The sequence below is a fragment of the Misgurnus anguillicaudatus genome, chromosome 10 (genome assembly GCF_027580225.2).
Source record: "Misgurnus anguillicaudatus chromosome 10, ASM2758022v2, whole genome shotgun sequence".
Classification (NCBI taxonomy): domain Eukaryota; kingdom Metazoa; phylum Chordata; class Actinopteri; order Cypriniformes; family Cobitidae; genus Misgurnus; species Misgurnus anguillicaudatus.
In genome coordinates, this window is record NC_073346.2 from 24,479,961 (window position 1) to 24,505,722 (window position 25,762).

The 25,762-nt window shown below is 38.7% G+C and overlaps 2 protein-coding genes across 2 annotated transcripts in view; one reads left to right on the plus strand and one right to left on the minus strand.

Moving 5' to 3' along the window:
• The first annotated feature begins 2,064 nt into the window (after positions 1 to 2,064).
• nes (nestin) lies at positions 2,065 to 11,340 on the plus strand. The gene is made up of 4 exons (XM_055210173.2): positions 2,065 to 3,029; positions 3,907 to 4,031; positions 5,016 to 5,089; positions 6,524 to 11,340. The coding sequence occupies exons 1-4, from the start codon at positions 2,217 to 2,219 to the stop codon at positions 10,954 to 10,956; spliced, it is 5,445 nt and encodes a 1,814-aa protein (XP_055066148.2). The 5' UTR covers positions 2,065 to 2,216; the 3' UTR covers positions 10,957 to 11,340.
• Positions 11,341 to 16,512: 5,172 nt separating this feature from the next.
• mef2d (myocyte enhancer factor 2d) overlaps positions 16,513 to 25,762 on the minus strand; it is a 66,951-nt gene continuing 57,701 nt past the window's right edge. The window contains exons 12-14 of the mRNA XM_055210198.2: positions 24,942 to 25,010; positions 21,366 to 21,416; positions 16,513 to 20,627 (exon numbers count right to left, since the gene is read on the minus strand). Of these exons, the coding sequence (XP_055066173.2) occupies positions 20,246 to 20,627; positions 21,366 to 21,416; positions 24,942 to 25,010 (502 nt within the window). The 3' untranslated portion in view covers positions 16,513 to 20,245. The remainder of the gene's footprint in view (positions 20,628 to 21,365; positions 21,417 to 24,941; positions 25,011 to 25,762) is intronic.

Genomic DNA, 25,762 nt, shown 5'->3' on the forward strand with positions numbered 1-25,762 from the left:
AATTTGCTTTGCCGTTTCAGTCTGCTAAATAACTTTAAGGGGACATACCATATAAACCCGAAAATAAGACGACCCAGAATATAAGAATACCCCCCCCTCCCATTTTCCAGACTTATTTTTTTCAACAGAAAATAATTTTATTTGAAAATTCTAGTTATACTTCATTAGAAAAACATTTTAACACCATTCATTAAATATTTTGATTAATTTGTCACAAAGTAAAGTGCACTCTGTCAATGAATGAGTTCAGAAATGAATGAATGATTGACAAAAATGAATAACCTTTCCACAAAAATGCAGTAATTATGTAGGCCCATGTATGTAACTGTGGTACTGTGAAGATAGAAAGAAAAGGGTTAGTATTGAGGATCACCTCCCTCGTTCACCAGTTGCTACTGCACTGGTGAGAGAGATTAATGCTGGATCCCAAAGCGCCTGCTTCCATACTATATAGTACGTAAAGTAGCGCTTTTTGCGTGCTATATGGTATAGAGGTGGGCGGTTTGGGATCTAGCATCAGCCTGTAGCTGTCCCTCTAGACACACATCCACAGACAGCAGGCAACAGCAGCTCAGGCGTGAAGAGGGGAACATGCAAGTGGTGTACAGAACAAAAAAAAGAACAGTCAGCACTTTCATCCGTTGTGGTGGACACACTTGCAGAGAGCAGCAAGTAATATGCTGCAAGTCCTGCTGGAAAGACTGAACACACACACGTGCACACATACACACTAAAAGTTACTTTGATTGTTTAGTATTCCATCCATCATCTACTCTTGCTTCATTGTTCAATTTATTTGAAGTTGTTTTTGCATTTTGGTTCATAATAAATGTTGTTTATAAATCTGACGCAGAGAAGATTTTTTTCAACAGTAAAAAAACTGTAAAAACGACAAATTTTACCTTTTAGCAAAAGGAAAAACCACCAAACAATCAAAAATGCATGATTATGTGGTGTCATGGCTTTGCAATCAAAAATGTTGTTATAATGGACGTCAATGGGGCAAAAACAGTAAATGAGGGTGTAAAAGAATGAAAACTGATGCTGGACAAAAACTAAAAATGCATCAAAGCCAATGTTTTTACCAATCTTTGGCATACCCAAGACTGTGAAAAAGGTTTAAAGTCCACAATCACTTTTTATATTGGAAATCAGTCAAATTGTGTGTTTTTTTCCCACAAATCAGTGACACCACAAATGAACTTTGCAATTTAAGAGTTAAAATCATGGAAATTTTGTAAACATTTGGTATGTTTGATCAGAACTGAGGTTGATTAACAGATTTATGAAAAAAATAAAGAAAAAAATAATCTAATAAAATTTTACAGCCGTTTAATTCAGTGGCTTTTTTGTACACAAACAACCTGAAAGGGTAGTGAATGGGAACAACCCAAAAGGGTTAATCTGCACTATTGAACCACGGCACTGCCATTTAGTGCAGATATCAACACATTTGCATAAAATGACACCCAAAAACTGCAAATTTTTGCTCACCCGAACAAAGTGGCAATTTTAACATAAACATTTATAATATATTTTAAACTAGAACTTCACATACATGCTCTAAGGAACCCCAAAGATTTATCTGACATCTTTAAAAAGTCTTGTGAAATGTCCCCTTTAACAAATAATACCAATTCGAAAACTTTAAATGTTTTTTTTTTAAATCATGCAACTGAAATCTTCCTGAATATTCAAGCAAACTTATCAAAAGCTATTTTGGGCTGATATACTGTAACTTTTTGCCACAAGAGGGGGCAATAGGGGCATAACATTACCAATAGAATGATATATATATATAGTATGAGAATTACCAGCAATGCAAATATTGTAAATACAAATACTTTAAAATAAAACAAGTGAAATATATTTTATAAAAAACTCATTTAAGTGGTTAACCTTTAAATTTTCTCATAAAATTTTTATATAAAAGCAATCCAGCAGTGTTAGAGTTAACTTTTCAAATTACATCACTGCTTTCTCTCCCATTCTGTCGTCCACCCCTCCTTCACCCCTCCGCCCTCCCCCTTTACTCATTGTCTATGAAAGGAGTGTCTTTCCCCTGTCCATTCAGCCACTGGGCATTGGGAGCATTGGGCAGATCTCATCCTCAAGCCATCCATTTAATCCCAGCTGCCACAGAGAACCTCACCAGTGCAAAGACCCACAGTTCTGTGAACAGCTCTTGTGTGCCTGAGATAACTATTAACACCACCATGGAGTTTCTGGGTGTCCGACAGCCTTTTGCCCATTTTCAGGAGGAAAAGTATCAGATGCTCGAGCTAAACCAGCGTCTTGAATCATACTTAGGTCGTGTAAAGCTTCTGGAGGAAGAGAACAAACTACTAAAAGAGGAGATCTACACACTCAAGAAGAGCGCAGAGCCACCGGGCCAACGCAAAGCTCAGGAGGAGGCACTCATCAAGACCAGAAAGATGAAGGAAGAAGTCTGGAGAGAGAAAGATCGTGTGGAGATGGAGGTGGAGAACCTGATTGAAGATATACAGATGGTGAACATTCAGAGGCAGAAAGAGAAGACTGCCCATGCTGAAGCTCAGAAGAGACTCGCAGACAGCAAAAAAGAGCTAGAAGAGGAGCGGAGAGCTCAGAACTGGCTCAGGGAGAAGTTTGCCCAGCTCGAGAAAGACCTCGTGCTTCAGATGCAAGACCACCAGGAGAACATGGAAACTTTGCAGGCCTCTCTGAATCAGACAAAGCAAGTCTTGATGGCTCCACAGATGATCCAAACGACCATCATCCCAGACCTGGGACAGGAGTATGGCCACAGAGCAGCTCAAGCCTGGAAGGAGGCAACCAGCAAATATCAGAGAAAGGTGGAAAATCTGGAGGAAAGTCTAAACCAGGCAAAGACCAATATGGGAAAGCTTCATCAGGAGAAAAGAGAAAAGCAGTATCAGATTCAACAACTGGCTAAGGAACTGGAGAGCATGAAGATGAAGAGAGAGATGCTGGAGAAGCATGCGGTGCAACAGAGAGACGAACACAGCGAGGAGCTTCAGCATCTTCAGGTAAAAAGAAAAAATGATGCAAATACTGATGGCCTTATTGTGCCTGGGTGTCATTGTGTTAATCAGTTAAAGTTAACCAACTTAAGTTAAAAAAACACAGACTCATTTCATGTCTTTCTAAATTTTGTATATACAAAGTTATATAGTTTCATTAGCAATGAAAAAGGAATGAATTAAATATTAAAGGAAAACACCACCATTTTTCAATATTTGACTATGTTCTTACCTCAACTTAGATGAATTAATACATACCTATCTTTCCCAATGCGTGCACTTTTAATTTTGTACAGTGCTTCGTAAATGTGTTAGCATTTAGGCTAGCCCCATTCATTCCTATGGCTCCAAATTTTATTTTGTGCCACCATACTTACTCGTGTAACAGTCTTTAAATAAGGAAAACATGGAAGTGTTTGGTGGCTTCTAAATTCATCCCTGTTTGGATCCTAAGGAATGAATGGGGCTAGGCTAAATGCTAACACATTCATGACGCACTGTACAAAGATTAAAAGTGCACACATTGAAAAAGGATAGGATTCATCCAAGTTGAGGTAAGAACATACTAAAAAATTGAATAAAAGGTGGTGTTTTTCTTTAACTTTATATCATTATTTGAGTATCTATATTATTTAATATCAATTAATATATATTATATTGTATTACTAAATATTAACTTTATCAGAGGCAAAACTAAAATAAAAGCTGATAAACTAGCTCTCAATTATTCAGAGACAAATTTAGATACAACAGATTAAGCTCTTCAGATTCCGGCATTCTTTCCATGTGACCTTCATGCCGGATGCAATAACTGAACCCTCGAAAGAAATTTTAATTTTAATCAAAGCTCATAAGAAAGCATGTGTCACACACGTCTGTGCAGGCTCAAGTAGATGCTCTGGAGATGGAGAAGGAGACTCTGGGACAGGAGATTGGCAGCCTGATGGTGGACAGACAGAACCTGCTGCAGGTTAAGATGTCTCTTGGACTGGAGTTGGCCACATACAGGTATTACAAAAATTCCCACTGCACTTCCCATCTAAATCCATTTGTTCAGTAGCTCCACAATCCTTTCCTAATAAGATGCCAGTGTCCCCTGTGAACGGTGGCATTTGTAGTATTGGAAGGCACAACTAATATCATTATGCATCAGTGACTCTAAAAAGCCTCTCATCCTGAGAGGGTTAACTTAGACCAGTCAATCAGAAAAGAGCTTCAGTTTCCCACCCGGCGCTGACCCTGATCCATCTGCTGGCGCAGGGCCAGCAAAATAGTGGGGGTGGGTAATACATACACTTACACCCTTCAGATCCATCTTATTATTTTATTTCTGTTAATCGTGTATCGCCTTCCTTTACAAATAATGTTGCATTACATTCACAAATGCTTACAAAGAATGTAGTTGAGTTTTATGCATCAAACATTTACACAGAGAAAATACATCTTTACATGTTTTTAGTTGCTTGTGTGCCTTACAAAACATGCTTGATTAATCTAAATCCAAAATGAATGCATATGCATATATGTAATTTAAACACATATGCTCCTGTAGCTCAAATTGATAGAGCATTGTAAAGGTCATGGATCCGATCCCAAGGAACACACATACAGTAGTGATAAAAATGTATAGCTTTAATGCACTGTAAGTCACTTTGGATAAAAACGCCTGCCACATGCATGAAAATGTGTTTCAAAATAAGGATCAGTTGTTAATGTTGCTTTACCTGCTCATATATTTGGTTGTATAACTGTTATACTAACAGTGTGCATGTGTGTGAACGTGTGAAGTCTTTTGCATTTGTGTAATGCTATGTGCACGAGGTAAAGCATTTGACGCCCGATTGAATGCCGCAGATGGGCTGACAATGACAAATCTGACATACTATTTGCATAACAACAGAGCCGAGGACAGGACTGCGGCTTTTTCTCATCGGTCCAACCTTAATGCACTGTAACACCAATAATAAGAGATTTTCTGTTGCTTTATTCTAGAGCTCTACTGGAAAGCGAAGGCATGAGAATCAACAAACCAGCGACAAATAAGACTCAATCTACTATTCTTTTAGGTAATATTACAAGACACTGTCATCATTTACTCACCCTCACGTTGATCTAAATGTGCATAAGTTCTTTTGAACACAAAAGAAGATATTTTGATAAATGATGGTAACCACACAGTTGATGGTACCCATTGACTTCCATGATGGTAGTAAAAACAAACTATGGAAGTTGGTGGTACCATCAACTTTGTGGTTTTCTTCTTTTGTGTGTTTAACAGAAAAAAGTAACTCATACATGTTTAGATCAACATGAGGGTGAGTAAATGATGATTGATTTTGGGTTGAATCTATCCCTTTATATTACATTGTTGGTTAATGCTTGAAAAAAATACAAAATTGCACATTTTTGAAACTGAGACTGTACATGATATAGACCTCCAAATGTATCCTTTTGCACCGGGCTAGTTGAATGATTAGTACTTAGCCAGGCATGGTGATGTATCTGTCTAAGCCTGTAAAACTAGCTTCCTGTGCTAGTCCCATAGGTCACTGTAGCAGATGGCTGCACTTTCCAGTAATGCAGCATAATGAAGATCAATACATCTCCATTACGACTCACTCACAGCTCAGGACTATAGCATGTATTCTGATAACTCCCTGTGGAGGCAGATCAAGGGTCTGTGTCAATGTTTATTTCATAGTATTGCCATAAACCTGTGGTGGTCTTTTCTCTTATACAGTAGTCAGTCACATTATAGCTCCAACTTCATGCTCTTTTTCATGGATGATAGGAGGAAGGGGCATCTGTTTTATTTCTGCAGTAAATTAAATTTGTGACCCTGCCTATATAAAACGGCCCTGCTGGACAAACCAGCATACCAGCAAGACCAGCATATGTTGTGTTTTGGTGCTGGTTTGCTAGTGAATACTAGCTAAACCAGCACCAAACCAGCATCAGCACCAGCTAAACCAGCACCAAACCAGAACTAGCACCAGCATCCCATGCTGGTCATCCCAGCAAGACCAGCATATGTTGTGTTTTGGTGCTGGTATGCTGGTGATCACCAGCTAAACCAGCATCAAACCAGCATAGACCAGCATAATTCCCATGCTGGTTTGATGGTGTTTTTTTCAGCAGGGCCCAGCTTTGTGATTTACTGTTTTCTACATTAAATCATCCTAAATAACGTAAAGAACATTTTTGACAAAGGACCCATGTCAGAAATTGAAATCAATGTTAAATCAATGACTGAAATCAAAAATTGATTCACTTAATCTAAAAAAAATCTCACATTTTGTAGTTCTGTGCTAACACATTACCAAGCTATTTTTGCATCTCTTTAGATTCCAATTAGCATTTTTAGAGCAATTAAAATGAAATTAACTTTATTGAAAGATTTAATTTGTCAAAGATACAGTGAGCAAGTAGGTCTTCTTAAGTAAATGCTCCCTATGTGGGTGACAAAGCCTGTCTCACCATTTAAATGTTTCTTGCAACAGATGCACTCTCAAAGCCCACTGGGACCCACCCAGCCTCAAAGACCTCCAGCCAATTCAGCAGTATTGTGTCTACAAGTCACAGATCAATCAGCTCCTCCCAAAAACTGCTGACCAATGTGACTCCAACATGGACCCCCACTCGAGGGAGTCCACAGAAGAAACCAACCAGCACCTCAGTGACAGACAAGAAAAGGGTTAATCTATTAGAGGAGAAAGGTGCGCCTGTGAATAATTTTTATCCAAAGAAGGACCTTCAAGATATGGCATGTACAGCAACTCCTCCCCAAACCATGTCAGAAAGTGTCACAGCAGAACCAGAAGATCTTGAGGTTGAGAAGGAGAGTGAGCCAAAATACACTGAAATGGTTGAATCTAAAACCAATGAATCTGTATTGATGAGTGTGTTGTCAACTGACCTTACAAGTAGTCTCTCCCAGACTCCTGAAACTGAGAGCTGGGCTGGTCCATTTACAGAACCTGCAGGGGTTTCAGAAGAAAGCAAAGATGAAGACACTGAGGTGTCTGTGGAGATGGCTCGGATCTCACATGCACCTAAGGTTGCCTGGGAGGAAAATAAAACCATGGGAGATGATAAAGAGGACGCTTGTGAGATGGATGTAAGATCAGTTAGTGAAAGTCACCTAACTGGGTATGGAGATGCAGAGAGTGACAATCCATTAACATTCAGCCATGTTAGTAAAAACACCAATATAATGGTTTCATCGATTCAAGATGAAGATCTGATGAGAGGAGATGAAAAGGACAATGTCAGCAATATTAGTGAGGATTTGTCAGAGCCAATGAACAGTGAAACCGAAGCAGCAATTGATTCAATTATTGAGTGGGACAGAGATGAAGACAATGAGGAACAGAACAGTATAAAAGTAAAAGGGCCTGATTCTGAGGTTGAGGAAAAGAATGAGATAAAAGTAATGAGCTCTGTCTTTGAGGTTGAGGAACAGAATGAGACAAAAATAACAAGCCCTGACTTTGAGGTTGAGGAACAGAATGAGATAAAAGTAATGAGCTCTGACTTCAAAGTTGAGGAACAGAATGAGATAAAAATAACAAGCCCTGACTTTGAGGCTGAGAAACAGAATGAGATAAAAGTAATGAGCTCTGACTTTGAGGTTGAGGAACAGAATGAGATAAAAATAACAAGCCCTGACTTTGAGGTTGAGGAACAGAATGAGATAAAAATAACAAGCCCTGACTTTGAGGTTGAGGAACAGAATGAGATAAAAGTAATGAGCTCTGACTTCAAAGTTGAGGAACAGACTCAGATAAAAATAACAAGCCCTGACTTTGAGGTTGAGGAACAGACAAGCTCTGACTTTGAGGTTGAGGAACAGAATGAGACAAAAATAACAAGCCCTGACTTTGAAGTTGAGGAACAGAATGAGATAAAAGTAATGAGCTCTGACTTCGAGCTTGAGGAACAGAATGAGATAAAAGTAATGAGCTCTGACTTTGAGGTTGAGGAACAGAATGAGACAAAAATAACAAGCCCTGACTTTGAGGTTGAGGAACAGAATGAGATAAAAGGAATGAGCTCTGACTTTGAGTTTGAGGAACAGAATGAGATAAAAATAACAAGCCCTGACTTTGAGGTTGAGGAACAGAATGAGATAAAAATAACAAGCCCTGACTTTGAGGTTGAGGAACAGAATGAGATAAAAGTAATGAGCTCTGACTTTGAGGTTGAGGAACAGAATGAGATAAAAATAACAAGCCCTGACTTTGAGGCTGAGAAACAGAATGAGATAAAAGTAATGAGCTCTGACTTTGAGGTTGAGGAACAGAATGAGACAAAAGAAACAAGCTCTGATTTTAAAGTTGAGGAACAGAATGAGATAAAAGTAATGAGCTCTGACTTTGAGGTTGAGGAACAGAATGAGATAAAAATAACAAGCCCTGACTTTGAGGTTGAGGAACAGAATGAGATAAAAATAACAAGCCCTGACTTTGAGGTTGAGGAACAGAATGAGATAAAATTAATGAGCTCTGACTTAAATGTTGAGGAACAGACTGAGATAAAAATAACAAGCCCTGACTTTGAGGTTGAGGAACAGAATGAGATAAAAGTAACAAGCCCTGACTTTGAGGTTGAGGAACAGAATGAGACAAAAGTAACAAGCCCTGACTTTGAGGTTGAAGAACAGAATGAGACAAAAGTAATGAGCTCTGACTTCAAAGTTGAGGAACAGAATGAGATAGAAGTAACAAGTCCTGACTTTGAGGTTGAGGAACAGAATGAGACAAAAGTAATAAGCTCTGACTTCAAAGTTGAGCAACAGAATGAGACAAAAGAAACAAGCCCCGACTTTAAGGTTGAGAAACAGAATGAGATAAAAGTAATGAGCTCTGACTTCAAAGTTGAGGAACAGAATGAGATAAAAGTAATGAACCCTGATTCTGATGTTGAGGAACAAAATGAGATCAAACTAATGAGCACTGACTTCGAGGTTGAGGAACAAAATGAAATTAAAATGATGAACCCTGACTCTGAGGTTGAGGAACATGATAAAATTAAAATAATAAGCCTTGACATTGAGGCTGAGAAACTGACAGAGATTGACAATGAAATGAAGGATATAATTGTAACTAAAGAAAATGAAGATCCAGTGATTAAGAAAGACATTGATGGAGGACTTCAAACTGTAGATTCTCAAAAAAACCTTGATCATGTGGGGAGTACAATAGAAGTCATAGAAGAAACTGTAGCACCTACTGAGGAATATAGGGGAGAAGAAGAAAACCAAGAGGACGACGATGACTCCCAAAACATATCTGTTTCATGCACAACTGATCCTGGAGATTGTGACAGCTACACACAAGAAAACACAATAGCAGACACACGCCCGTTGATTCGGTATAAAAGTGACGATGAAACAGACATAAACGTACAAGCGGCACATTTTAGGGGTGGTGAGATGAGTGACAGTGAGGACGAGAAGGAAAGGATAGATGGAGGTCGGTGTGGTGAAAGCGTCTCCAAACGCTTTAACACAATGGAAGATCTCTCAGAAGAACCAGACATGGATGTCATTGGAGAGATGATAACAGAAGAAACGGTTCAGACAGAAGAAGCATTGGATAATGATAGAGAACCTATGATTCTTCAGAGTGGCTTTGGAGGCCATGAAGATTTGGTGGTGGAGGGAGAAAGTGTAAAAGCTGATCTCATGGGAAACCAGAAGGTAGAAAGTGATGATGATGATGATGTGAGAGATGAGGATCATGGTTTCAAAGTTTGTGAGCAAAAGGAGATTCCACAACTGAATGAAGAACCACTAATTCATCACACTGAACAGCCCGTCCAGGAGGATGATAAAACGGTCAATTCAAACGATAGTCAAGAAAATGACTTAAAGTTGGTTAACAATCAATCCTCATTCCCAGATGCACAATTTCCTGAAACCTCCCAGGAAGTACAACTTCAAGATTCTAGTGAAGTTTCATTAGCATTTTCCCAAAGCGCTACAATCACAAAACAGAGCTTTCAAGAAGACGTCCAGAACATTTCCATGCACACCAACATGGACTTCATGGAAACTCTCCCTTTGGAGAGTGAGAGAAATAGTCAGGCAGACATCAACATGCCCAACTTTGACCAGGATGAGTATAACAGTTCAGAGGATGAGTCTCCAAATGCCAGCCAGTCCTTTCAGTGTTCATCTCTTTCACCAAAAGCTACTGCCAATGAACAGCCATTAACCTTGGGAGCCCAACTCAGTAATGATGAAATCTCTGAAGCTGATTTAGTGTCTAACAATGAACCAGAAGTATTCAGTAAGGACTTTATAGAGAAGAGCACTGAAGGCCATAAAACTCAGATTCATGATTTGGACAATCAAAGTACAGCCACCACAGCAGACATCACCTTCAGTATGGATGAAAGTTCAAGCCAGCATTCAATGAAGCATGAGACTGAGAACGTAGACAGTTCAAACAGGATGGCAAGTGTAGCTGAAAACATCTTTGGGGTTTTTGAGAAAAATACAACGGAGAGCTTTTCCACACAAGAATCAAAAGTGATCAACATCTTCCAAAGAGACATTCCAGAAGAGGAATTCCCATCAAAAAAAGAAAAGGAGAGTGAAATTCACAGTTTCTTTAGCACTAATTTAAAGGAAGAGTTCTGGAATGAAGGAAAAACGGAGATGGGAGCTACGAATGACCCGGTGAAGACTGAAACCTTCACACATGAATCCATTCACTTAAACCAGGGCATGGTCTTCGGACAGGAATGGAGAGATCTGGGAGTCGTGCCAACAGCTAATGGAAACTCTAAAGAAGAATTGAAGTTCTTCAAAGTTCAGACACAGGATGAGAAGCTAAGGCATAAAGATGAAGAATCAAGGCAAGCAGAGATGATCCAATCTGATGAGTCTGTGGATGGTGGAGATTCTTGGTCCTCTGGTGATGAGTAACTGCTCTGCAAAACCAAAAACTAATGTTCGTTCTGTCCAATAACAGTTTCTATTTAAGACTAAACCAAAAACCTAAAAAAAAAAACTTAGTAATATTAATATTAAATAATAAAATGTTTATTCATGTTTATTAAAAGGTGAACTGAAACATTTTTACTTACAGAAATGAAACTAGACATGAGAAAAAGTGCAATGTGTGTGATGTGTCATGTTTTTACTCATCAATTTAACAGTCAGCTGTCATATGGATAAGGAGATTTTGTTTTAGCTGTCAACTGTATGAAGTGTCATTTCATGTTTGTTGTTTATTTATGCCATGATCAGACCAGCTTCCTGTTGATCTCTTTATGTGTCACTTTTAAAAAATAAAAGAACAAAAAATCATTTTGTATTTGCACTGATGTTGCTTTTAAAAACAGCATAAATAGGTTTTGAATAAGGTGTTTCACTTTAAAGTCCCTGTAAAGTCAGATATTAAATGTGTTCTTAGTTTGTCACACTAGTTTATTGACAACCCAACCAAATTTGAATGATGGAAAAATGCCAAGTAAAAAAAATAAGTTGTCAAACTGGCAGCATAGAGACAGAGCGCAGTTACGCTAATTTGAAAACTTCGCCCACCGGGGGATGCAACGTCTCCATTGACTTAGTATTGCGAGAGGCTGCCTCCTTGCCATTTCTGGCTTATAACAAAAAACAGAATAATGCCTAAAAGCTGCTGTGTGACAAGGTGTACAGCTAACAAGCAAAAAAAAAACAGAAATGGATTTTTATAAGCTGTCGACCCCCCCAAAAAACAAGCATTTAAAGACACAAAAGTGGGTCGCCGACTGCGTTTCCCTCCAGTGGGCGTAGTTCTAATAATAGTAGTATTATGAAAAGTTGCCTGTATCCAATTTGGTGTCTTTAAACGCCAGTTTCTGGGGTCGACCGCTTATAAAAACGTATTTCTGGGGTTTTTGGCTTGTTCGCTGTACATCTTGTCAAACAGCAGCTTTTGAGCATTATTCTGCTTTTTATTATAAGCCCGAACTGACAAGGAGGCAGCCCCTCGCAATACAAAGTCAATGGAGATGGACAGATCCCCCCCCTCGGTGGGCGTGGTTTTCAGGTCATGATGTGTTGAGCGTCTCTATTCTCTGCTCTCAAGACGTGGGGGTGTGTCCGCTGTAGGCACTGAAACCACGCCCACTTCTCTCAACTTTCAAAAACCGCTACAACCTTAATGGTTGTTCGTGATTGTGTTGGGGCGGGGCCATGCATCGTTGGCTCAAGTCCATCATCGAGCCACCGTTTTAGGCCCGCCTAAAAAAATCCTAAACTCAGAAATGGTGAAAAATGTTTAAAGATTTATTTTTGCAATTCAGTACACAGTTTACAGTCTTTGGGACGTGTCTCAGCAATATTTCTAACAATTACAATGCGTTTAATTTTTTTTTAAGATTAACTTCACAGGGACTTTAATTTGCCAAAGCATAGTCTGTACAATAGTACATGGCTTTCTTTAACTCTGCTTTATGATTATTTTAAATCTAGATAATTCAACAATTTTAGTTTGCAATAAATCACAACTCGACAGTCTAAATTCCTGTATGACAATGTTTCACAGAAGTCCTATGAGATTAATGGATTAACCACACAATGCACATCTGAAAGAAAGAGGCCACGCTATACGAGAGAAAGAATAAGGAACAATAAATAATAGATGACATCACCTCCTCATTTCCCTCTGTATGCATGCAGCCCTTTCTGCTGACACTGGTGGGGGTGTTAGGGGACAATCCAGATATTTCAGACAAAAACCCAAGAAAAAAAACTGAAAGTGCAGTATGAGAACCACCTTGTAAAAGTATGTGAACGATAAAAGAAATGAAAATTTAAGAGATGTTTAAAATACAGAAAGAATAAAGTAACAACAAGATTGATTTTTTTTTCAAATCCAGGGTTCAGCTTGGATTATCTCCAAGATTTCCACCAAAAGATTTTTCAATCTTCTATTCTTGGTGTAACCCCTAGTCACTTGACTTGCGAATAGGGATTTACAGGATCCTTTGAGAGCTAAAACAAAAGTGAGGCAGACCAGCAGCTGGAGCAGTCAGATGCTACAACACCTGTTTCCAATGCCACATGATCACTCCTGATGCAACAGCTCGCAACCTTTCTTTATTAACAGCTGATTGAAGTGACTGACGCTCTTGAAATAGCAAAAGCTGACATTTTAATCTGATCCCATTCCTGCATCTTAACCACATGCATGAGTGTGAAAGTAAAGGGCTATTTGAGTGAACGACTGCCGAATCTCGAGACCTGCACCCTACAAATAAATCCTAATAAGCCTTGAAAGTGTTCAAAGGATGAGTGATGACCCTTTTACAGTACCATCTGTCTCTATTATTGATTTGCTATTGATTGACTTGAGTGCTTTGAAAACGGACAACCTTTGGAAAATTAACCATGATTTTATTAAGGCAAAATGTTTTTGTGGCAGATTGATTAATATTTGTGTTTTATTTTAATGATTAGAGTAAATCTGTACTTCAACCATAATTAATAGTGATTATGGTTTTACCACAAATACAATATCATAGTTCACACACAGATGATATACTGTATTTTGATATGAAAACTGTAGTATACCAATAATTTACTATAGTTATTAACTGAAGTAAATAGCTCAGGTGTAGAGCATTGCACAGCAAAAAGGTCATAGTTTAAACCCAGTGAACACACATAAAAAACTGTATATCTTGTAATGCACTATAAGTCGCTTTAGATAAAAATGTCTGCCAAATGCATAAATGTAAGTAAGATTTCAAAAGTGTATTTACTCTTATACAAATTCACTGTTTAAAGGTGCAGTGTGTAATTTTTAGAAGGATCTCTTGATAGAAATGCAAAATAATATACAAAACTATATTATCAGGGGTGTATAAAGACCTTTTTATAATGAACCGTTATGTTTTTATTACCTGAGACGTTTTTATCTACATACACAGAGGGTCCCCTTTAGGCTAAGCCCATTTGGGCCGGGCTCGGGCCGTTTTTTTTTTACAGATAGGGCTCGGGTCGGGCTTATTTTAGCATCTCTCCTCATTGTGTGTGTGTGTTTGCATGTGTAGCAGAGACAGCGCGCATCTGAAAGCGCGCGTCCGAGAGAGAGAGCACGCATCAAAGAGCACGCGCGTCAGAGAGAGCTTAAAGGGACACTTCACCCATTTGCATTAAGCTTTGTATAGTTAGAACCCCAGTCATGTTTTTGAAAGGTCGTGCATCATTTCCTCAGGAGAAATACAGATTTCAGAGTTGCACTTCCTTCTTTCAATGATGTAAAAATCATCATTTTGCATCATTGAAAGAAGGAAGTCCTATATCTTTGTTGAGGGGGTGAGACTACAAACACCCCTTTTCTCGGTCAATTAGGCACCAAATTTGAAATGTATGTTACATTTCGACTGCAAATATGACGCACTTTCAATAAAGATTAATGTTTCTACGGGTGAAATGCCCCTTTAAAAGTGATTGATATTGGTCTCGGGTCAGGGTGGGTTTGGGCTGAAAAAATTGCAGGCATTGTCGTGCTGCGGTCGGGTAGGGCTTGAACACTACGGGCCAGGGCCGGGTTAGGGCTGAAGTTTTTGGCCCGTGCAGGGCTCTAGTCCCCTTACGTGGAAGTCGCCATTTTGTGACGCCATGTTTCTACAGAAGCCCTAAATGGACAAACTTTGTTACTAAGTTGTCTCCGACGATGATATGTTTTTCCAGTGGCGGCTACCGTAGCTTCTCTATGCGTTTCAAAAGCAAGGGGTGAGCAGTGGACTGAGCCGTTGGTTGCAATTCGCAACCTCACCACTAAATTCTGCTAAAATTTACACACTGCACCTTTAGTACTACATACAATATATATTAACAAATAGTAGTAATTACTATAATTAATAATATACTACAGTACACCCTAAAACATGCTGAATTATTTTAAAAAAGCGTCAAAAAGGGACAAACCCAACTACAGGGTTAATAATGTCCATATCTGAATCCCCATGGGTTGAAACAACCCAGTACAGGTTCATTTATAAGTTAGTGATTATCCTCTTCTGTCCCAATCAATTTTCTATAGTAAACACTAAAATATTTTTTCATATTGCAAACTATGATAACTGTAGTAAAATTATGGTTAATTTAAGTGCAGGACCCAGATGTATTCATCATTAATTGTTGGAACTTCCACATTTTAATGCAAATGTGATTCTGCTTTTAATAGCACTTTAGTTGTAGTTTTGCTGTTATTACATCGTGAAATATTGCCAGGTTATATGCATCCAACTATTAAGAAAATTAACCATGGTTTTATTATAGTAAAACTGTATTTTAGCAGATTGATTGCCCTTTGAAAAAACATATTTTACAATAAATATCCTGGTTAAACTATATTGTAATAAAACCATGACCAATTTGTGTATGTCTGTGGTGGCTATAGTTTTACTGCAAACTATTTTATGATTTTCTGTCAAACAGATGATAATTTCTCAACATTCAAACATTGTCAAAGCTGACGAGGGTGTGGCATACAAACAATCTATTATGTGTCTACGTGCGTTATGAAAATAGCTGGACTTTGTCATGCAGACAGACATTGCGTGGTGGGCTGTTACAGACAGATTGCACTAGACAAGGCAACTGACAAACTCAGCTGATGCTGTGGTCAGATGAACATAATGAAGTTAAAACAAAGTAATTCAATGCGACCAAAAGCACATAGACATTCATAGCGCCTGAATCAGTCACTGTGATCTGTTGCTAAAGTATTGTAGTTATATCTAAAAGTGTCTGAGAGAAAACACTATAATAAATCACACCACATAACATTGCTCTAGTAAACTGTAATAAAATTGAAAGATACCCCTAGTGTTTGGATCCTTACCACAGTAAATATTAAAGTATACATTTCATGCAGTGTATTATTTAACTATAGATACTACAGAACAGTATAGTAAATTAACAAAATATATAAGTTACTATAATATACTTAAATATAAAGTATATAACAGTATTGAAAGTTGAAATATTTCTCCTTAAAGAGGTACACTATAAAATTAATTTAAGCAAAAATAAAGTTTATTAAAATGTAGTTTAAAGCAGCAATATTGATTTGCTGGTGACGTCATATGGTGCTTATTTAAAGACATGTACAAGGCTGACATCTAGTGGTAATATAATGGAAACAACTTTAAAGTTAAGACTGTTAAGATGTAAAATGTAACATTATGGGGCGGTTTCCCGGACAGAGATTAGACTAGTCCTAGACTTAAACACTTTTAAGAGTTCTCCAAACTGAAAACAACTTGCACTTACATATCTTAAAATACATCAGTGCCCTTTGTTTTACCTCAAAATGCACACAGGTAATGTTTTTAGTAAGGCATGTTTGTTAAAGCTAGTTATATTTCCTAATTAAACTAAGGCCTAGTCCTGGATTAAGCTAATCCTGGTCCGGGAAACCGCCCCTATGAGATCTAAGTGAAAAGCCTCAGATTCACTGAATAATAGACAGACTCGTACTTCTGTGTAGGTCAACTTGTCTATTTAATATATAAAATACAATAAAACATACGCAAAAGGGGAGGGTCATAAAGGACAATGGATACTTTGGTACAATAACAAACACTCTTTTGTAAAAGCAGTATAGAATTTGTAATAACATATCAGTGCATACTTTGTTTATGAAAATATACACAAATTGTATATCATTCTCCGAAAACAACAGAATATTTTTGAATTTTTTGTCTTTTTATTTTTTTTTACAACAAAACTCAAAGCAGACTAGCCGAACACAATATATTAGCTATAATTTTTCTTTTTTTAAACTTTTTTCTTCAATTTCTATTCTAGTTTTGTGTTGTATATTCTTATTGAAATTACATTTCAGTTCATTTATAATTTGACTCATTCTTTGCTTGTCTGACGCCCATGCATTGTGTCTGATCAGAATAAATTAAACGTGTGGGTGTCCCACCTTAACTATGTGTAGATACTATTGTACAATTGACTAAAAATTGCAGCATAGAACTGGTCATTCTATCCAACCTGCTTCCCTCAATTAGCAAGAAGTACTAATATTACTACAACTCGTTTCGTTTTACTTAATAAATCGTGCAATATTAGTAACACCCCTTTGAAGAAAAATGAAACAAAAAAGAATGAAAACCAAAAATATAATATATATATTTATATAATATTCATACATAATAAAATAAAATAAAATTAAAACAGGATGCCTAACCTACACAAAAACCGCAGAAAATAAAAACTGTCTCTTTAAACTTATCATAATTACCATCTGTGATGATAGCCATTATGGTAATGATAATTCTCATAATAATTAGAATAAAAACAGACATTAAAACTGTCACCAGCACAAATTAACACGAGAAAAAGTATGCGAGAGATTCTAGACATCATACAAAGGGAATACGGGGCCAAAGTTAACAATTCACTGGACGATTGTCTTTTCTTTGATTATTTCGATTCCTAATGTTATCGTGTGAGGTCCTTGTGAGAGCTTTTCGAACGTCGTCTTAGCCTTAAATCAACTCAGCCAGCACTCCGAGACACCGGCTTGGCCTAATATATCAGCGCCCGCAGGCTCAGGTGCATTGCTTTACAGTCAACAGCTTCAAGTATTAGGCCGCTTCCATAAACATACATTGAATTACTGCATTTGTTCAAAGCTCAGGGCACAACAGTCTTTAAATCAACCGAGGAGCGTCGCAGGCTCGCTCTGTATCGAGTTCTAGATTAAATCCTTTAGAGCCAAGGGAGGTGAATATGAAGTTCGGTGGTGTCCAGATATAAAGCAAACATCAGTGATGCCATTAAAGGTGGATGTTCTCACTCCCGACTCGAACTCTCTTACGGACTTCCATATTGGTACTGTATCCATTGTCTTTGTGTGTGTTTGTGTGTGCGTGTAACTTAAATAACAAATGTGGGTCACCTGGTTAGGTGAAATGAAATGGCTTCTGTCTTCCTCTATGAGTGAAAAAAGGAGAAAAAGAGAGAAATGTACTGAATTATGAAAGGAGAGGAGGTGGTGAGGTAGAGAAGCCAATGACAGAAAGTTACATCTCACTTTGGTGTGAAGAAAGATTCACTTACGACAGCTGAAAAAACCGAAACACTTTATAAAGTCAGTTTTAGGGGAATTAAAAGGAAAATACAACGTATTTGAACCCCATTTCACTTCTGTGGACTTTCCTTACACAATTCAACTGTGCTACCTAATTTTACATTTCCAAAATTGCCACAAAAACATCCTTCATCTGAGTCACTTCAAGAATACATAGAAAACAATTTGTGTACACAATTGTCACATTTGCAACACGTGTAAAGCCTAATCTAGATTTCAATACAACAATTCCATCATTTAATTTTATTTACGTGACATTTTTATTTCATTACTGTCTACGGTTAAACATGTGAAGTGCAATATAAAGCCAAGATCTCACAAAAAAATCTACCATTCTTCCCTGAATGCTATTAAACGTCTTGTAAGTCAGGGAGGCTGAGTAGGAATTTCTCAGGAAAATTTGTGTCAGGGAATGGGGCCATGGAAACAAGCGGATAATCGATCAAAGTGGACTGATAGTGTGAATGACAACATGAGGAAGGAGATGTGTCAATAATCCAGGAGCAGTCCTGAAATTCCTCTCTGGAAAATTGCGTGTTTTGACAATGTGTGCGAGAGCGGACGAGGGGGAAACGTTTTAAAGTGCGCGCCATCAGAATAAAAATCGCAGAAAAGTGTCACGCTAGAAACAGTCAAATCCTCCCTTCTTCTGCCTCTCCACCTTGCTAACTTACAACGCGGTACAGTTTATTTACAGGTAGAGGTTAACAGAGACGGTTTCACTGAGATTACAGCGCTGCTTCAGAGTATATGTGAACATACATCGCTATGTACATCTCACCTCCTCTACTCTCTCATCACACACACACTCGCGCATATACACACACACACACAGCGCTACAAGGGCTTACACAACCAGACTCCATCAGCTGTGGTTTAAAAGTGTCTGCGTGTCTGACACCAACCTTTTTGCTATACATAAACTTTTACTGAAACACTGAGAGAAATGTTGTATATACACACACACATTACCTCAAAACACGTCACCCTGAGTTCAAACAACTCAGGCTTTATCCACATATTTATGTCCTCTTTTAACAGCACAGATTTTTCTCTGACAAACAATAAATATAGCATAACGTGCCAGATCGCTGCTCTCATAAACCATCATTAATAAAAGGCCAACCATACGCCTCATAAAACACTGCGGGTTGAAAACAAACACTACATTCCCATTAGTGATGCCACATCTGCAAAACATTGAGGACATGGAGCGGTGTTCTCATCCGAACCTCAGCTCCGCTGATAGACACACACGCGTGCGAGCGTGTGCCCGAGAGGACCGGTGTGATATAACACAAAATATAAAATAAACACATGAGTGAAGTTTTACTTGAGTTTGGTTAAATGAATGATCACCTCTGTCTCACAAGTGACACACACAAACACACTACGCAAGTTTTTGCGTATTTAGTAAATACTCAACATCGTTACAAAATGAACGATTCGAAAGGCAGCTGTTCGAGCGCGGATGAAAAACGTCAAAACGAAATGCTAGAAAGAAAAAAAAATCAACCGAGAAGACAGCAATTTCTACAAAGAAACAAACTAAACAAAAGCAAATCAATAGAAAAACAAAATCTGAAAAACAGACTGACAGGCTCTCGCCCATACAACATAACAAGCAGTTGTATTGTTTCAACAGAGTCGTGTTGCTAAACCTTGATCACAGAGGAAACCATTGCAGATTGAGGTGGGTTGGCAGTAAGGCCTTTAAAATCCTGTGCCATAATTGTGAACCGGGTAGGGGGAGAAAGCCATAGACATGACCAGAAGCCCTTCTGTCTGGTCCTTTACTTCAGTCTCGTGTATATGTTTACACCTGGATTGGCAACTCTGTGTATAAGGATCTAGCGTGTGTGTGTGTGAACACATATGCATATTTTATATAAATATCTACACACATCAATAAATATGAGTGTGTCTGAGAGTGAAACAGAGAGAAAGACAGGAAGAGAGAGAGAGACAGAGAGAAATACAGGCGCATGCATGTGTCTAAGTGCGGACTGAGATTTGAGAACCACTAGGGGTGTGTTGTGTTTTTGTTTGTGTGTGTATATATATGTGTGAGAGACAGTCAATTTCTCTCTCTGTCTCCCTTTGTGTTTATGTGACCCAGGGTTCTAGTCTCATGCGTTTGACGTTGGCTGACTCTTGCTGCTCCGATTGGGTGGGCTGATCTCCAGAAGCTCGGAGGAGACCCAGACCGCCCGAGTTAAAATCGGGAGGGCGTGTCTGGCCGCCATCATCCCGATCGCTGCCGTCATAAGAGCTGCCGTTGCTGCTGATGCTGTCCACCGGAGAGCGACCGGTGGGCTCCAGGCGCAGCGTCGCAGGGTATTGGGTCACGGTGAGGCCCCCCACCGCACCGGCAGTAGAATTGGGTGTGCTGCGATCCCGGTTGGGAGACACCGGCTCCAATTTGATGCTGACGTGGGGGTCTGTGTTTACTGTCAGACTTGCTCCGTGAGGGATCGTTCCTACCGGCCTACGCGGAGAGAGAGAGAAAAGGGAGAATTAACATCATAGAGTTTTTACAAAACACAAACAGCTACATTACATAGAACTTTTTTGCACGCTTTCAACAGCCACGTTTTAAATACAAAAAATAAGTACGACAAAGCTAGGCAGGCTATAAAACACACAAAAGCCAGACATAAAAGGTTGTGAATGTCACTTTACTCTGATCCTGTTGTAGCCATGCAGTCAGGACCTTACCAGTTTTCTTTAACACAACACAACATGCCACATAACCTCAAGTTGCAGTGTGTGTTCGTATGTGTGTTAAGTCAGCAAAAATCGTCCTGTTTGTTTTAAAGTACTATTTATGTTGCAATTAGTCAAAGCTATTGATTTACAATGATGGAAGAATGAATGAATGTAAATGAAAAAGGAAAAAAAGAGAAGAAAAAGAAATGGAAAGGACGGAGTGACAAAGAGAGTTAGGTCTTGTGAACTTGTACAGGTTGATTGATGGCAGTGCAGGTGCTGTTTCAGTATGTTCTAATGCAAAACTGTAAGAAAGGCCATCTCAGCAAATCAGTGACAAAGACAAAGCTCAGCTTCTTACAGCCAAACAGCCAAAGACTGATACAGAGAGCTAGAGAGAAACAAGAGAGATAGCAAGAGGAAGGGAGGGAGTGAGCGAGCAAGGGATAAGCGCCATTATCGCATATAAAAACAACGAACAGAGACAGACAGAGAGAGGAGAAGCCAGATACAGTACCAGCTGATCCCTTCCTCCCTGCCCAACAGTAAGCTGCCCTGAGAGGTCACACTGCAGAGAAAGAGACAGGCATCCCACTCTAGCGTCTACAGTAATAAACATCATATCTCAAACACATACACGTACACGACTCATCTACAACAGATGAACTAACAGAGACAGACAAATATGCATGGGCTCTTCAGCAGGTGTACAGGAGGGGCAGTATTTGGAAAACATGTAGTTGACAAAAACAACTAAAGCCTACATACACAGTAAGGTCCAAAAAGCTGAAGCTACTCTCTCAGAAAGAAAAGTACAAAAGCTGGCACTGGGGCAGTAAGTACACTTTTGTAGCTAAAGGCCGGATAGTAGTACCACAAGGGTATGTATTGGGACCTTCCCAGTGACTGCTTTTGTAACTTTATTCTGACAGTGTATGTCCACATATATTCTGATACTTTTGAAAATGGAAAACTCTCTCAATTAGACATTTGAAAAATCGCTTTCAGACATTTAAAGGTGCATTGTGTAATTTTAAGAAGGATCTCTTGACATAAATGCAATATAATGTACATAACTATATTATCAGTGGTGTATAAAGACCGTACAAAATGAACTGTATTGTTTTTATTACTTTCCCTGCTGCCTTAAATTTCCTTGCCCGATCAACTCAGATTTACAAGTCAATTCAACCCACCACTACTTATCCTTGCAAGAGATGAGTTGCTACAACTCACAAAACGTAGCTAACATATTTCAACTATATTTTATAAGTTATAACAACTCACCTCTAGTCAAGATAAACAATAGTACGTTAAAACGACCTGCAAATCTGAGTTGATCGAACAAAAAAAATCCAAGGCAGCAAATAATTTTTCACGTCATCATGTTTTTACAGTAGCCCTAATCCATGAATGTCCAAACTCGGCCTTGGAGGGTCGGTGTCCTACAGAGTTCAGCTGAAACTTCTCTTAACACACCTGCCTGAAAGTTTCTAGTCTGCCTAGTAAGACCTTGAATAGCTGGATCAGGTGTGTTTGATTAGGGTTGGAGAAAAACTCTGCAGAGACAGAGTGTCCAATCCAGGAGCAGGATTGGACACCCCTGCCATAAACTGACAAATTGTTCTATCGAGTGCGTTTCGTCAATACGTTGTCTCAGACAAAAACGTGTTTGTCCTGTGGTGGCTACCGTAGCTTCTCTTCGAAAGAGAGGGGTGAGGTGTGGACTGAGCTGTTATTCACTGTTTTACCACTAGATGCCGCTAAAAATCTACAAAGTGGACCTTTAAAGTGTGGACAAGCAACTTTTGAACCATTAAATTCTGATACATCTGGCTGTGGGCCTAAAACCACATTGTAAATAAAAAATGTCACTGAAACGGAATTCTTGATATAATACATATTTATGATAAATACTTCATTAATTAATATTAAGCAGACAGGTGGTATTGGCCATGTTAATTCTTTTTAAAAGCCTAATTTCAATCTCAAATAATTATAATCACACTCATACATAACAGAAAAATGTAATCTTTACTCTCTCTAAAGCACCCAGCCTGGTCAAAGAAAGCTTGACCTATCGTGGCCATAACACTTACAAAGGCACAACGCAACAGGACATGACTTTATGACACGTGAACAGAAAACAGCGGGGAGCTCTCACTGTGCCATTAGCATTTTTATTAGAAGTAACAGGGAGCCGAGCCACAGCGAGACATAATGACAGGTTCTCCAGGCATAATGAGAAGGAAATTCATTTCACTGTATACGTGTAGAGAACGCAGCAGCTGGTGCCAACATGCAGATAAAGCGAAAGTGATACGAGGTGTCAGTATTACAGATCAATGAAATCCTCTCTGTGGCAGATGCTGGTATATTGTAAGCATAAAAATACTGTCTATACATTAACAGATTCAATAAACAAGTATTAGTACAGATTAATGCTGAGAGTTCACTTAATATAGAATTAGTAAAACTGCGCGACTGTGCCCCCTTGAGGTGCAAAAAAGAAATTGCAGTTTTACTGATAAAGACAGCAAGGCTGAATTGGGGTGGTTTCTCAGACAGGGATTAGCTTAAGACAGGACTAGGCCTTAGTTTAATTAGGAAATATAACTAGTTTTAACAAACATGCCTTACTAAAAACATTACTTGTGTGCATTTTAAGGGAAAACAAAGGCACTGATGTATTTTAAGATATGTCGGTGCGAGTTATTTTCAATTTGGACAGCTCTTACATTTATTTTAGTCTAGGACTAGCCTAATCCCTGTCCGGGAAACCACCCCATAGTATATTATTGGGGATAAGCTAGGAAAAGAAAAGCTTTTCTGAGTCTTTGCTAAACTTTGCACCTCTTGGTCACTATTGCTCACTTCAACAAGAATTAGGCCTACAGACCATCCAGTGTTTTCAATAATGTATGTATAATGATATTTTTTACATAGGTATATAAAAATCATAGTGATTATTGATAGCATGATTGTTATATGTCATCAGAAGTGAACAGAAATACTTTGTACAACATACAGTATGAACTCTTTAGTTATTATCATTTATAATCTGGCCTAAATCAATATGTAAATAAATAATTATTAAAATTGTTGCACCTTCTGTCATTTCCATAATGCCACAGCAACAACATTTTACCATAGTTTTGACCACAGTTTCACAGAAATTATTAAAATATTCGAGGAAGCATGACTTCCATAGACTTATCCATGGACAAATCTGACAAAATGGATGACGAAGGCTACTAAGGTATGATTGCTCATTTTATGGCAGTGCTTAGCAAAGGCTTCATAAAATAAAAATGTATTTGTATAATTACATTTATGTTAATTATGTAAACACATTTACATTTTTGTGCACATATTAATGGCACCAATATAGGCCAGCTCAATTGCCAAAGATGGCAATGGGCAATACATAAAACTTCAAGAAATCATATCTCTAAATGTAATTAGATGGATAAATAACATTTAATTGTAAAAATATATCTCAGTAAAACAGCATTGTGACCTTCTGCTGTGAAAAACAGCCTGAATTATATAATATGCGATGGTAGATTCATAGCAGGGCGGGCTGGTGTGATAAACGTGTGGCCAGGCAAAAGGTTACACATGGACGGATGAAACCCGGAGAGTCCTGACCCACTTGGGAGGACGTGACTGTGATGTCTGTCCTACTTTCCCAATTCTGATTTCTACCTTAGCGTAGTTTCTGTGGTGCTAATGTTCCACATTTATTAGAAAACAATAAAAAGCTCCTTTAAATCGGTTTACGTCAACCACAGGACACTGGACAAAAAACACGGACTATATATAGAGACAAAAAACCCACGAACTGATGCTAAATTTGGAATGAACGAATAGAGACACTCTACTAATGAGATGGTCAACTGTGAGGCGACGAATGCGCAGGCTTTCGTGCCCGGTCCGAGGCGGTAACCATGACAACTAGGCCGTGGCAGGTGATAGACAGGACACCAGTGCATAATAGGATGACACAGAGCACCCACAGAATATGACTGGCTAACACAGAGAGTCTACAGTTTGATAGGCTGACAAGGAGCGCCCACAGGGCTCTATTCACCTGAGATTAGCGGCCAGACCAGAGATGCAGTGAGCCATCTCTCCGTTCTGTTTGTCTGAGCCCCACATGCTGTAAACAAATGAGAGAAAGCACAAATACACAACACACATGGCAGGTTAGACCTGCTCCAGACATCAGCAAATCCTTACATAGCATTAACATGAGAGCCCCCCCTCAACCTAAAAAACCCTATCAAACAGTCACGCTAATGAGAGCGTAGCACAGTGCTAACCCTGCTGTTAGCAGGCATTAAAGCCAGACGTGTATAGCTCAATGTTCGTACCCCATAGGGAGCAAAGGGGAGGGGCAAAGAGAATGAGAGAGATAGAGAAGAAAACGTCTGTGTGTGAGACACGAGAGAGAGTTATTTAGGTCAATCTCGGAGGGAGAAGGTTGCGTGCTGCGGTCATTACTTCTGTTTAATAATGTGTGTGACTGTTTATCCAAGACACCTGGCTAATCGCTGTCCACTGAAGACAATGAAAAAGTAACACAAAATTTGCATAGTAGTATGGGTTTAGTTTACACTGATAATGAACACCAGTGTAAAGAAAGAAAGGGGCAGGGCAAACACTCAGATGTTTAGTCGTGTACTAATTTTAAAAGCTAAAAAAAGGAAAAACTACACCCAGGAGGACTAGACTGAATCACAAAGCTGATTAAACACTATAGCGAGACATAAATAGCAACAAGATAAAGGTCTTATTAAGGTTCGGCACTTTCTACCTAGCGAGTTTCCAGCCTAGACAATATTTTTGCAATATCAGACACAGATATGCTTACAATGCTGTCTAGGAAGGCGACTAAGTAGGCAGCTGCCA

Coding starts and splice junctions, on each gene's coding strand:
- nes (XM_055210173.2), top strand. CDS start 2,217: ATGGAGTTTCTGGGTGTCCGACAGCCTTTTGCCCATTTTCAGGAGGAA. Junction 3,030..3,906: donor AGGAGCTTCAGCATCTTCAG/GTAAAAAGAAAA, acceptor ACGTCTGTGCAG/GCTCAAGTAGATGCTCTGGA. Junction 5,090..6,523: donor TCAATCTACTATTCTTTTAG/GTAATATTACAA, acceptor TTCTTGCAACAG/ATGCACTCTCAAAGCCCACT.